General features: G+C 39.1%; 1 protein-coding gene across 3 annotated transcripts; it reads left to right on the top strand.

Annotated features, from left to right (window-relative positions):
- The first annotated feature begins 4,002 nt into the window (after window positions 1–4,002).
- Window positions 4,003–9,622, top strand: LOC131796894 (myosin-1-like). Of its 3 annotated transcripts, none has more exons than XM_059114501.2 (7): window positions 4,003–4,107; window positions 4,669–4,708; window positions 6,163–6,296; window positions 6,368–6,606; window positions 6,895–7,544; window positions 8,284–8,562; window positions 9,143–9,622. In XM_059114501.2, exons 1-7 carry the CDS (start codon window positions 4,036–4,038, stop codon window positions 9,388–9,390), a joined length of 1,662 nt encoding a protein of 553 aa, XP_058970484.2. In that variant the 5' UTR covers window positions 4,003–4,035; the 3' UTR covers window positions 9,391–9,622. The 3 variants fall into 3 exon arrangements, with proteins under 3 accessions (XP_058970484.2, XP_066028898.1, XP_058970485.2); XM_066172801.1 differs by lacking the exon at window positions 4,003–4,107 and adding an exon at window positions 4,122–4,207 and having other exon boundaries at window positions 4,329–4,708; XM_059114502.2 differs by lacking the exons at window positions 4,003–4,107; window positions 4,669–4,708 and adding an exon at window positions 5,498–5,623.
- The last annotated feature ends 2,595 nt before the right edge of the window (window positions 9,623–12,217 follow it).

Below are 12,217 nucleotides of genomic sequence, written 5' to 3'. Positions count from 1 at the left end.
AAAGACCTCTGAAATACTAAAAAATACTAAAAAAATTTCCCGTCATGGCCCACGCTAATCATCCGAATGATCTTTTATATATGTGCATTGATTTTGGTTGGGCGGTACCACTTAATTACATCGCTGGCAGTGCCCGGGGTAAATATGAAGCGAATCTTGTGTTCTGATTGGCTACCCGAGCCGATCTTGCCCGCTCGGGATTGCCTGCTTTGATCCCACGTAGGTAAATAAATTGCTTGAGAGCGGACTTATAAAGTCCGTAATTTTTTATCGACCACAACATCATCTCGGTCCATAAAAACGCAAACAAAGAAAAAAAAGGAACTCAGCCAATATGCAATATCAGCCATCTTGACCTCAAGTTTGGTCACTTAAGCATTTGTGCAGCTGCAGCTGCTCAAACAGCCTCATTTTCAACCCTTTTTCTCCCCAATTACTTTGGAGGAGGAGGGGAGGCCTGAGAACGAGATTGGTCGATCACTGCCGAAGTGTAGATTGTAAATGATCGTTGGCCGTTCGTGCAATGTTCGCTCTGTTTTCGTTCGTTTGGGAGGCATTACCCAGTAAGATCAGGTGGCATGAGGTCAGGATCTATATTTAACAAAATTGTATATCCTTGATTCACCTTACTTTAAACCGTACATCCAAACTTGGTTAACGGACTCCACGCCCTGATAATTTTGAAAAAAAGCCAAATTTGCTTGCAATGAGCTGTAAACAGGACGCTCGCCCACAATGGAGCAGTTTGCGTCGAACATGGAAGAGTCTTGAAAATGTCAACAAAGTAGCAATGGAAATTCAAGAAAGAAGCAACGCGCGTGGAAACAGAAATTGTAGAAAAAGAGCAAAATCAGAAAGTGAAGATCCGAGTGTCATGAAACAAGGTGAAAAAAGAGATTTAGAGGCCATTTGTCACGCTGTTAAGAAACTCAGTGAGGCGTTCGGACGAGTGGACCGTTACGGTCCTGAGGTGCCATGCATTCGACCAGTGCGCGAACTTTGCGGTAAGATAAGGCCCCAGCTTAACAACGAACACGGCATGTTTAACAGAACATTACAGCGCCTCTGTGACTCCAGTGTATCAGGACATGAGAAAATCACGGACTGCGCCAAAAATCTACAAAATCTTGTCAATTCCATTGCGAGTGACGAAAGTGATTACATTGCTAGAATAGAGGACATCACGCAATGTCTTGGAGAGCTGATAGGAACACTAGAGACTGTCTTATACTTGGAATACCGGGAAATATAACCGGATAATTCTACTTATCTCAGACTTTGATAAAACAGTCAGTACAGCGTCTATTTGTCCCCACAATTAAAACTGATTAATTGTAAATTCGTAGGTCAGTTGTGGGTCAATAACTTAGATGAAAACTGCAGGGCCGGTTTACTATCGTTTCAGTTAATTTTTGATTTTCATTTAAGTGCCTTGTGGAAGTGCCAGCTAAGCTTAGTTTATTCCCAATTAACTGTTAGATGCATAGATGACTATCTTCGGTTGAGATTGTTTGTTTACTGTGCGGTACCACCTGTTCATTCACAGTCACCTGCAGTGACGTATTTGACAACTAGGATGAGTGCCTTCAGTCACTGCAGAAATATTTGACTTCAACAGTACAACTGAAACTACAGCCTACTTTTGATAGAGCAGTAAAGATCAGCGACCTAGACTCTTGTTTTGCGGCAAAATCAATCTGAAAAATTGTGGTTTTTCATAGGCAATTCAAAAATAAAGCTAACTGTATCTTTCTGTCAACCGAAAAGATTTAAAAATCCCTCTACTAACGCATTGTCATGATAGCAAAATTATCATTTACATTTTTCGATTATAGCGTAAATAAACATAGTCACGAAAAAAAGAGCCACTGATCCGTTTTATGGTCCACTGAGCAACTCAGAAAGAAACTTTCCAACCATGGCAACGGTATGAAATTCTCTAAAAACGTTTATCGTTGGTTTTCATGGTAGGAGTCCAATCTGGAAACTAAGAGCAACACCTGTTCTTCTGCTTATGAAAGTAGGCAACTGAATCAGACTTAAACTCCCCGTGCTATTTGTTACTGATCTTTCCTGTTTATTTCGCCATCATCAAGCTTAAAAGATGACGTTCGATCTCCGTCTTAACAGAACAGGCATTGTAAATGAAGACATGATGATTATCTGCTTTCGTAAGGCTGTTACCACAACGTTGACTATGATCACAGCCTGAAAGAGATTTCAGGATAAAGATAATTTCGAACAAGCAATTTTCCAATTGTGTTTCGATCGACGGAAAAATCGCTTTGTCACTTTCAGCTTGTTTTGCATTTTACCACAAAGTATTGGTATGTTGTTTATGGTATGTCGGTCGTCATAACAAGAGAACACCTAGAGGCCTCAAAATAACCCCCACCATGACCGCAATAACAACAAATCTGTCTGATGATAGAGTGAAAACGTACAAAACAATTCTCAAGAACGGGCGGATACCATGCAGGCTATCCTGACAATTACAAAAATTTAGAATTAAGACGAAGTTTAAAAATCCTTCTGTTGAACAGTATCGTGAAAAGTCTCCGGTATCTTCTTCCTTATCTCGTCCCTAAAGACCAAAATATGTGAAATCAAATATGACGCTTGGTAATGGATTTTCGTAAGTCTTGAAGTTGTGGTTGATAGTGTACTTTGTGCTAAAGAGATATTTTGATTATCTGGCAAGGCACTCTACAAATATGAGAAGAACTATTTGACACGTCTTGAATTTACTTTTCTGTGAATGCCAGAGGGCTACTCTTTACGGAAGGAGGAAAAATTCTCGTTCACATCCTGCGAATAGGATCACTGAAGTGAACAGAACATATCTCAATGACCTACCAGCAGGTCTAATCCTGTTAGACTCAAGTAGTTAGCTCGTTGAATGGTTGTTTATTGAATCAAAGCCGGATCAGGTTAGGCTTAAATTGAGCCTTAATGTGCGGGTTCTCGTGAATGTTCTAGCGCTCTCAGCATATCGCTATCGTTATTATATCCCGTTCAACTCTTTCCAAAACATGAGGCACTGATGTAAGTTATTCCACGTATATCAATTAGATGAGATTCCATTTTTTTTTGTCTTGTTTAAAGTATGCTGACCTTTTATTTCTTTTTTGTTTACCATGACACTTAGCAACCTTAGATAACAAAGGGCTGAACGATATTCTACGAAAATAATCGCCCATTTTTTTCAAAGGTTGTCAAGAGATTATGGAATAAACAACAATCTTAAAAAAAAAAAGACTGGGGAAAGATTATGTTCGCACTTCCGAACTCATCATCGCTGGTAACTTATTCCCACATTGAAATACTTATGTTCATACAACCCAGTCTTTCTGTATTTAGTGCCAGACTCCTTAAAGACTTATCCCTCGCTCGCTTCACTCGTCTGCTCGAATCTCGCGCGCTTCTGCGCAGCACCAATGCTCACAGGCTAACAATAGCCAATCATGACAGAACTTTCATCCTTATTATTTTTCACGGCAATATTACGGCTCCATTAAAAACGTAATGCAATTATAATGAGTTAAGAGACATCAGGCTCCCTAACTTTTTTCCCATAGGTGCTTTAAAATCGCCAATCACGGTCAGAGTTATTATTTCACTAACTTATTAGTGCACGTTAGAGTACTTTTGAGAGGGAATTGTTTACCGTGTTGAGTATTCTACTTCCAGTAGGCTGAGCTGGGTCCTTACACGACAAACAATGATATAGACCAACGTCAATGTACAATTTTTAGAATAGGATGCGTTTTCATAGATTTAGAGCTAACGACTTTATCTTTCGGACATTGCTTCTCTGTTAATAGTAATCCTAACGACAGAATGCTTTATTTGCCAAACGTCCCTTAAGATTCATAAAATTGAGGTATCATTTCCTTCTACAATTGTCGTTTTCTGAATCAAGCCTTTGTCAGCCTCGAAATTTAAAAAAATTGAGTACCATTCTACCACTCTGAGATTAGAAATAAAGACGGCGTGGTTCCACCCTGTTGTTGCGTGTTTGAGTCGTCCAGAGTTATGACAGTTTCTGTTGTGTTGTGTGATAATCCCTTTAAGCCCCCTGGCGTCTTACAGAGCTCACAGTATAAGGTACGTGAAGTGACTCAATTTACTCTTGCCACCTTTTCGTATCTCTATTCAAAATGCTGAGATGAAAAATCACAATTTTCGTGGTACAGCATAAGTCGAGGTACTTTCAAATACGAGTTTAGCGCAATGAACTGATGTCTCTCAGCTTTATTTGCTCCTAAGACCTCGTCATAAGTTCTGTAAACATTTGCGTGTAGATTAAGGAACTGTTTGCTTTTCAGGTGAGGAAAATTTTCGAGTGACCTTATCGTCCAAGGCGTGGTTGTCTCTTTAGCTCTGTTAACGCCCAGGAGAAGTCAGTTTTTTGTGGCAAATCAAGTGCGTGAGATATTTATCACAACTCGGCTGATTAAGCGGAAACGGTGGGCCTTAAATTGTCAAACTCCTCGCGATTGCGGCTGCACCTCATATACCTGATCTGTAGCAAGAGGTAGTTCATTAGGCGGTTGATCGATATTTTAAGAGTTCGTGTGGAATCCTTCCAAGGCTGGTTGTTTCCATGAATTTTTAAACACTGAGTTGATATAACAACTTCTTGTGCTGATTATGTCGTTAGTAAAGGTATCATCACAGTCAGCGGACAAGAAGCGTAATCGTGGAGGTAAGTCAGAGAGATATATTAACTGCTTTCTTAACTTTGGTTGTGTCCGTGTTAACAATGTAATTTGTCTAAGAAAACACCAGGAAAGGAATTTGAGAGAAATGTCAAAATTTAAAGTTCTTTAAGTTTCGTGTTTATTCACCCTCTCATAACATAATGTCTCGATTCAAATATACCATGGCATTGTATTTTCTTCGTCATTGGGCAGACCAAACTCAGATAGGTTTGAATAAAAATGGTTTTAATTCGAGCGAAACAAATAGGAATTGTCACTGAGTTAATATTACAACCTGCTCTTATGCCTTGTCATTACTTTCAATTCATAGAGTAAGGTTTGGGGAACATCACCCGCATCGGGCGGGAAAATGAATACTTTTCTATAAACTGTATCTGCATTTCTCGGTAATATTCCTATCTCTTGGTTTTCAATCAAGTTTTTTACTATAAGTTATGACAAATTCTTTTTGTACAAAAAGCAAAAGAAAATTTCCGCTGGTGGGTAAAATTTTGCGTCCGTCTAAGTTCCTAGTTCATAAGCGTCTACCAGTGGCGAAGGGCAAAAGACTCTCAAAGTTCAGAGCATTATTGCAGCGTTATCACCATCTTTAAAATCATTGTTGATAAATTGAACGGTGAGAGAAATCCCGCCCTAAACCTCATTTCCCTAACCCACCAAATTAAAAGAATATATGATGTAAGGTGTTTGTTATCAGGCGGTTGACAATAAGATAAACTCCACCCACGTTAACCCGCTATTTACAAACAAGTGGTAAGGGGAGCAATTTGTCACAAAATTTGCGGCTTCTTAAGAATTCCCACACGAGTAAAGTAAAGTACAGCAAGGAACTCGTCTTAACTGAGGTAGAAAGGTATTTATATTTCTACAGCAAGGTAACGAGGATACAAATCCAACAGGTATTCTTATTGCCTCATTATGTCAATAATTTTAGTACCGCCTGCTGCAAGTTCGTTTTCGCTCGTAATCACTCTTCTAAACAAACTACAGTTTAATACATTTTCCAGCCGTTTCTTTGTTTCTTTCATATTAATCCTACATAATTTTTAATATCAATTACAGCGTTGTTTACACCTTAGTTTTATACTGAAGTTCTACTCACTGAGTCTGCCCTTGATAGACACACGTGATTAGTTGTAACACCTGTTACACGCTTGCACGATTTCACAAGCGACGCGTGATAGCGGGACAGCTGTTGAACACCTTCCTCACCGGGGACTTTTATTTCTTACAAATGACCAAAACCAGCATTATTGGTTTCTCTTTGTTGGTATTTATTTAGTTTAGAAATGGATCGCCTATCCATCAGTAGCTTGTAAACTTGTATATTCTCTTTTTCCAATTCAGTTTCCGTCTTTTAGTGTTTAGAAACATTTTCTTTTACCATTTTTTTTATAACTATAAGCTGAACTTAGTTATGATTTCTTCCCTTAAACAGTTTACCTCGTCCTGGACGCATTTATTCGCGAAAATATGCTCCGGAGGTTGTTCAGCTTTCGCAAATCAAAACAGGAAGACGATGACAACGCCGAATCTCAGAAAGAAAATGTTGACCCAAACTCTCAGCTTCAGGTCAGTTTACACATTTACATATTGTAAACTACGCAATCCTGGAAGACACTCATGTTCATCTCTTGCTTCAGGAACTTGAAGCCGCTCAACCAGTCATGAAAGCAAACCAGCCGATGTCGTGTATTTTGAAATCTACGTCAGACGTAAAAGCGATTAGAGAATCATATGAGGGCAATTACATTGAACCAAATGTCCCTGACTCAGTCGGTAAACTTGACGACAGAGCCGAGGAGAGAACTTTGGAAAAGAAGCACGAAATATCCGAATTGTGTTTAGTGTTGGAATCTTCGACGCTTTCTGATACAGAGAGGTATGGCCACGTCAGTTCTTTTACACATGATAGGTGCTGTGTTAAGCTTTCACCAAGCAACATGATTGGTTCAAATGCAAAAGGAAAAGCGAGATCAAAAGCAAATTAACAGGTGTATTTCAGCGGTCTGTAGTTTTCCACCCTTTCTTGTTTTATTTGATACTATTCTAATTGAATTTCAAAGAAAATAGCTGAAAGACTCTACAGCAAAAGCCTGTTCATTTTAAAACTAACCTGCTCTGCTCGTGGTAAGTATGCTTATGTTTCATTTTATTTCATGTGTCGTAGCGAGACGAAAGACAGTGAGTGTATCAAGGATGAACTCTCTGTTTTAGACGAATCTGAACGGTGTGACAGTTCAACATCTACAGAGGACAAAGAAGAGAGCGGCATCGAGCAAGACTTTGAACCAGCCATTGCGAACCAGACTTTAAGAACAAATACTGAGCAGTCAACTACAGAACTAAAACCAAATTCCGTCAGTCTGGATAAGATTGCCAATAGTTACCGGATGACTTTAAATCCCATAAACCTTAAGTCGCATCTGACACGAAACGATCGAATCAAAACATCATTGACTCGAAATTCTCAACGAGTGCCAGACGAGATGAAGCAAAAGAAGAACAGCTGTAACAGTTACCCTGAGAAATTTCCTTCTATTGTACCCTCCAAAGGGTTTCAAAGACAGTTTTTTCCTCAAAGAGTTCAGCATTCCAGGGCACTCTCCGTTAAACCAACTCCACGACAGGCCCGTCGAAATAAGGTCCCGGAATTGTTTGGGGACATAATCATAAAGGATCAACGCAGCGCCACGTCTAAGTATCAGTCTCCTATAAGGAAAGGTATTTTAAAATATCCCGGTAACTCTAAATCTTCGGCTGCAGGAGTAAGGTGCGCCGCAGCGATGCCGAAGAAAAACAAAGCTATGTCACAGAAAGGTATGTCTGCAATTCCTTGTGAAAAGCTTTAATAAAGCTTTCATGTTAGATAAGAACTCTAATTAGGAGGGTGATTTATTGATTTTTGAGGTGGGAGATACATCTGTGACTTCTTTAGCCAAAGACAATATACAAAATATACTCTGATTGCAAAATGGCGAACCAAGAAGTAAGGATGCAGTGAATAAAGTAGTTTCGTCAAACCTCCTTCCTCACTTAGCCATGCTCTGAGGAACATTACCATAATAAGAAGATAATTCAGCTATGTAAACAAAAGGTTCGTCTTTACAAGACTTTATCTTACTCTTTAAGTCAATGGCTGATCCATTGAAACAATTAAATGACTTTTCTTACGAACTGGTATAATGAAAACCTGTATAAGTATAATTAATAGGATTGTATACCGATTTAAGGGCTGTACCCTCCTTTGACTAATTTGTTACTGTGATCTTCATCCCTCTGACCACCCTGCAAGTTTCTTTTACAGTTATTCAAGCTTGATGGAGTCCGTTTGTTTGTAATCTTAAAATGTTCGTGCAGTAAACCTTGGTGGTAATGTATGTGTTCACGTGTTTACTTTTGTCCTGTTGAATGCGTCCAATTGTCTGCACGTACTCTGTACTTTGTTGTCCTAGTTACCGATGTAGATGAGAAATACACTTTCTCAGACATTGTAGTCGTTTTAATTTCTTTAAAAAAATTTTGACAATAAATATGTTTCATCTTGCCATTATATCAGATAAAAAGATGTCACTGTCGTCAGATAGTGGGCTCAGCGACAACGAAGGTTCCAGCGGTGATGAACAAAAGCGCATACCTGTCAAGAAAATCTTCAGTAACCAACAGGCTCTGCGGAAGAGAATAGATGATTTAAATGGGATGTTGAAGACAATGGAGCAACAGAGGTCTGAACTGCAGTCCGTATTGCAGATAGTCAATGACTGGACCGAGGATTTACGCGCGGTTAACAGAACCAATTTAGGTGTCCCATACATACGGGCTATCAAGCAGTTGCTGGGTGAGTTTTCTACTTTCTTCCTCCCTTCCCTCCCTTCCCTCCCTTTCCTCCCTACATCTACCCTTCTCCACTGTTAACAGGGGCCTCCATTAGTGAAGCAATTTGTTGTGAAACTGATGAAAATTTCTCTAGTATGAAGTTCTGTGAGAACAAATGGGAAACAACAACCAAAATGTGTAAGAAATTGGAAAGAATTACATGTTACACAGATCCTTGAGTTTCCCATTGGCTGTCGTTTTGGCTTGCGTGACGTCATATGGTTGGCACTGTTATCACCAAGAAACAGCTCTTTTCTTTGCCAAAGTCCCAGGGGATCGTACAGATATCTGTAGCATCCGTATAGCGTCACAATCGCCGCCAGTGGCGGCCCTCACTAAATTCCAGTTTCAAAATGGCATATATGTGTGATTCTTTCCTATAACATGTATTTCATTTCCTTTTATGCAAACAAAATTTGATTTTAAAGTTTATTTTTGATGAATCAATTTTAATTTCCCCCAGCAGTGAAGCTTTCTTGTAATAAAGTGGCGGTATCCATCAATCGGGTGTACTGAATTTCTATGCTATTGTCTTTCAACAGCCAAACAGCGCATTGCCTTGAGCAGTAGGAAAAGTGACTTTAATAAACGAATTGACAAGCTGAAGGACGCTGAAGTTCCCTTCACAGAAGAGCTGGGTACTTTGATTCAGCAGCTACGTCAAGAAGTCACGTGCGTTGTTAGAGATCAGCGAAAATACAGTGCAAGAAGCATTGAGAATATTCGTCAGCTCCAAGGAAGAATTATTGGAACCTGTTCGGCAATTCTAGCTGTCTATTATGAAGAATGACCAGTAAAACTATTTTCTGTAACAAAATGTGGTACGCACGGATCCCCTATAACACGAACATTTTGTAGATTTTTTTACCAGTACAGCGAGATATATAGCAATGATTGAGCCTGTCTGGCCGGATTTTTTAGACATTTCCATTTCTTATTTTGCGCAGTAGTTTATAGAAACTGATCAGTTTTCAAGGCAATTTTTTAGTCCACCCACATGTCCGTAATTTCTTCAACAATTTTGCAGTGAATTTAATTTTGGTTCAATAAAGATTACAAAATCAAAATTAGAATCTCTTCTTCATGAGCTGGAACTACGATTTCGAGTTCGAGGCTGTTATGCGAACCCCTGAGTAGTTTTCTCGTAATTTTGACAAAACATCCAAACCCTCAAATGTTTTTATGAGCCTATATAACACGTAAAAGTCCTCTTTTATTTCTAAATATGGATTCCCCCCCCTCCCCTGCGGAAAAAAAAACCACGAGAATCTCTATTGAACAAATTTGATTACATACTCTCATCAAAGTATATCTCTCAACCGATGAGAGATGTGCATCTAAGTTAGATCATTGATTGCTTTGCTATGGAGCAAATTTTAACACAGGCACGTCATTCCGTGTTTCTAACCAAATCTTTATGATACTGCAAGTCAATCGACTTCTTCTAACGTATTAGAGACTGCAAAATTACATTTGTACAGATAAAAGAAGTATGTTCATTCGTTAAAAGAACAAACGAACAAGAAGAGAACCAAAAAACACTTTCAAATACCATAAACTAACTTCGTAGACAAGCGAATTTATTTGTTCATGAAATTCCTGACATGCACAAGTAAGGATTATTTAGGCGTAACCATTTTCCTGTCCGTTATAGCAAGTTTACATTGACTCTCATTTTACCTTCGGTTTGTCTTCCCTTTGGTTTCTATTCTCTTCCTTTGTTCACCTTGCTATCATTTCGTGGCCATTTCTTCCTTTCTTTCGTTGATCCCTGATTAGTATGAGAATTTCTTAGTTCCTTTTATTTGCTCATCAAGAATGTATAATCTGACAATTTCACCATTTGCACAGGTTTTGTTTCTCATTGCAATCAAGAGAACATCAGCGGACAAATATTCAACCTGTCCCGTTTCTCCCCATATAAGGTAATCCGGATTCCGGAATCCAGGAAATTTTTGCTTGTGGAATCCGGAATACTGGGCATTGGAATCCAGAATCCCGCTAGAGAATGAATCCAGAATCCATTTGCTGAAGATCATTTTCAAATCGTCCTAACGGCTTTCATGCGCATCCATGCAACCACGATCATGCTAAAACGTAGACTGCAGACCGTGCAGACCATATAGAGTACGCTTTGTTCGCTGCAGAATTTTGACCGCTACAGCCCGCGTGACAACGACAAATTCAGTCATGACCTATCACCCAGTCGACTTCGATAATGAAATGGCCAAAGTTCCTTACTAGCTATTAATCAGTCTTCTAATCCGATTCAAAAATCTTATTCCTGGTAAAGTTCAATTTTAGCTTGCAGCACTTTCTTTACCTTCAAGTTCTTTGGGCTGTCTTGTGAAGATCCTGTTAATCATTTACTTCGTTCACACAGCACATTCCGTACCTCTAAATCAGCGTCACTGTCCACAAAAATAACATCTGCAATACATCTTGCCGTGTGGGGCTAATCTCCATGAGCTTGAGAAACTTGAGCCTGTGATTTTGCTTTGCTAGGTAACGAGAGTTCGATATAAACTCGTAAAATTTCGTCATGTGGTGTCCAAAACTTGGAAAAACGTTACCAAAAGAGCAAGAAAGTGGTGTAGACACTGCACAGCCTGCAGGGTCTGCGCGGTCTGCACAGTCTGCATGGTCTGCAGTATGCGTTTTATCATGACCAATGTAACCGCTGTGGAGTGCAGTTGACTCACGTGGTCAATGGGTAGGCAAATTTGAAGAGACAAAAGAAATTGTTTACGTGACAAAAGCAATCAAATTCCCCAGGGTATGCTTGGAACACCAACGTGGCAACGGACCACACGTTTCCAGTTACGACAAACTTTGAACAAAGATATATATATATATATATATATATATATATATATATACCTATGGGAGCCGGGAGAATTTTCGCTATTTAAACGTAAACCGCTTTCTTTGATATATGGCATTCAAAATAACAAATTTGAATATTTAATAAAACATCTCATCTCAGTGCGAATAAAATAACATATTACCAGATTTTAGGGTCAAACTTGAAAAAAAAAAAAAAAGCGACGGGCCACCTTAAACCTTTATAGAATCATTTTTCTGGAGAATTCATAGCCGAAGTAATGTAACTTGACTTGGTTAACCTTTTAAAGAAAAATGTATAGAAAAGAGGACCTGTTATTCTTGGAAAATTTCTGTGTAAATGCAGATCTTTTGCGATTTTGCAAAGGTTTAAGTATAGTTGAGTTGGTTGAACACCGTTTTATAATGTCGAACATCATTTCTAATTACATGTAGAAAAACAAGCTTTTTTTGGTCATAGTCTGGGATTTATTTGCGACATACACGGGGTAGTACAAAACGTGTATTTCAGTTTAAATTTTTCCTCAGTTTGGTTTTTGTTTAAAAGGAAAGTTAAAAAGTAATTTGAGAGGGAATCCGGAATCTAACACCTGGAATCCGGAATCCACAGCGTGGAATCCAGAATCCAATACTGTCCAGGATTACCTCACATAGGGTGACCCGTTCCAACTACGCTCAAACACTGCCCTTCCCTGGCCTGGCCTGGCTCACTGTTATTTTTCGTTGACGGAGCACTACTGGGTTTGATATAAGTGTCGCCGTAGCAACGTGAG

The sequence above is a fragment of the Pocillopora verrucosa genome, chromosome 9 (genome assembly GCF_036669915.1).
Source record: "Pocillopora verrucosa isolate sample1 chromosome 9, ASM3666991v2, whole genome shotgun sequence".
NCBI classification, from domain to species: domain Eukaryota; kingdom Metazoa; phylum Cnidaria; class Anthozoa; order Scleractinia; family Pocilloporidae; genus Pocillopora; species Pocillopora verrucosa.
The sequence above is the reverse complement of the archived record's forward strand: the minus strand, read 5'-3'. Positions and strand labels throughout refer to the sequence as shown.

What these genes read in the sequence shown, in the direction of transcription:
- LOC131796894 (XM_059114501.2), top strand. Translation starts at nt 4,036, where the DNA reads ATGACAGTTTCTGTTGTGTTGTGTGATAATCCCTTTAAGCCCCCTGGC. An exon ending in TACAGAGCTCACAGTATAAG is followed by an intron (nt 4,108 to 4,668) that starts GTACGTGAAGTG and finishes TCGTTAGTAAAG; the next exon opens with GTATCATCACAGTCAGCGGA. An exon ending in CAAAGCTATGTCACAGAAAG is followed by an intron (nt 7,545 to 8,283) that starts GTATGTCTGCAA and finishes CCATTATATCAG; the next exon opens with ATAAAAAGATGTCACTGTCG.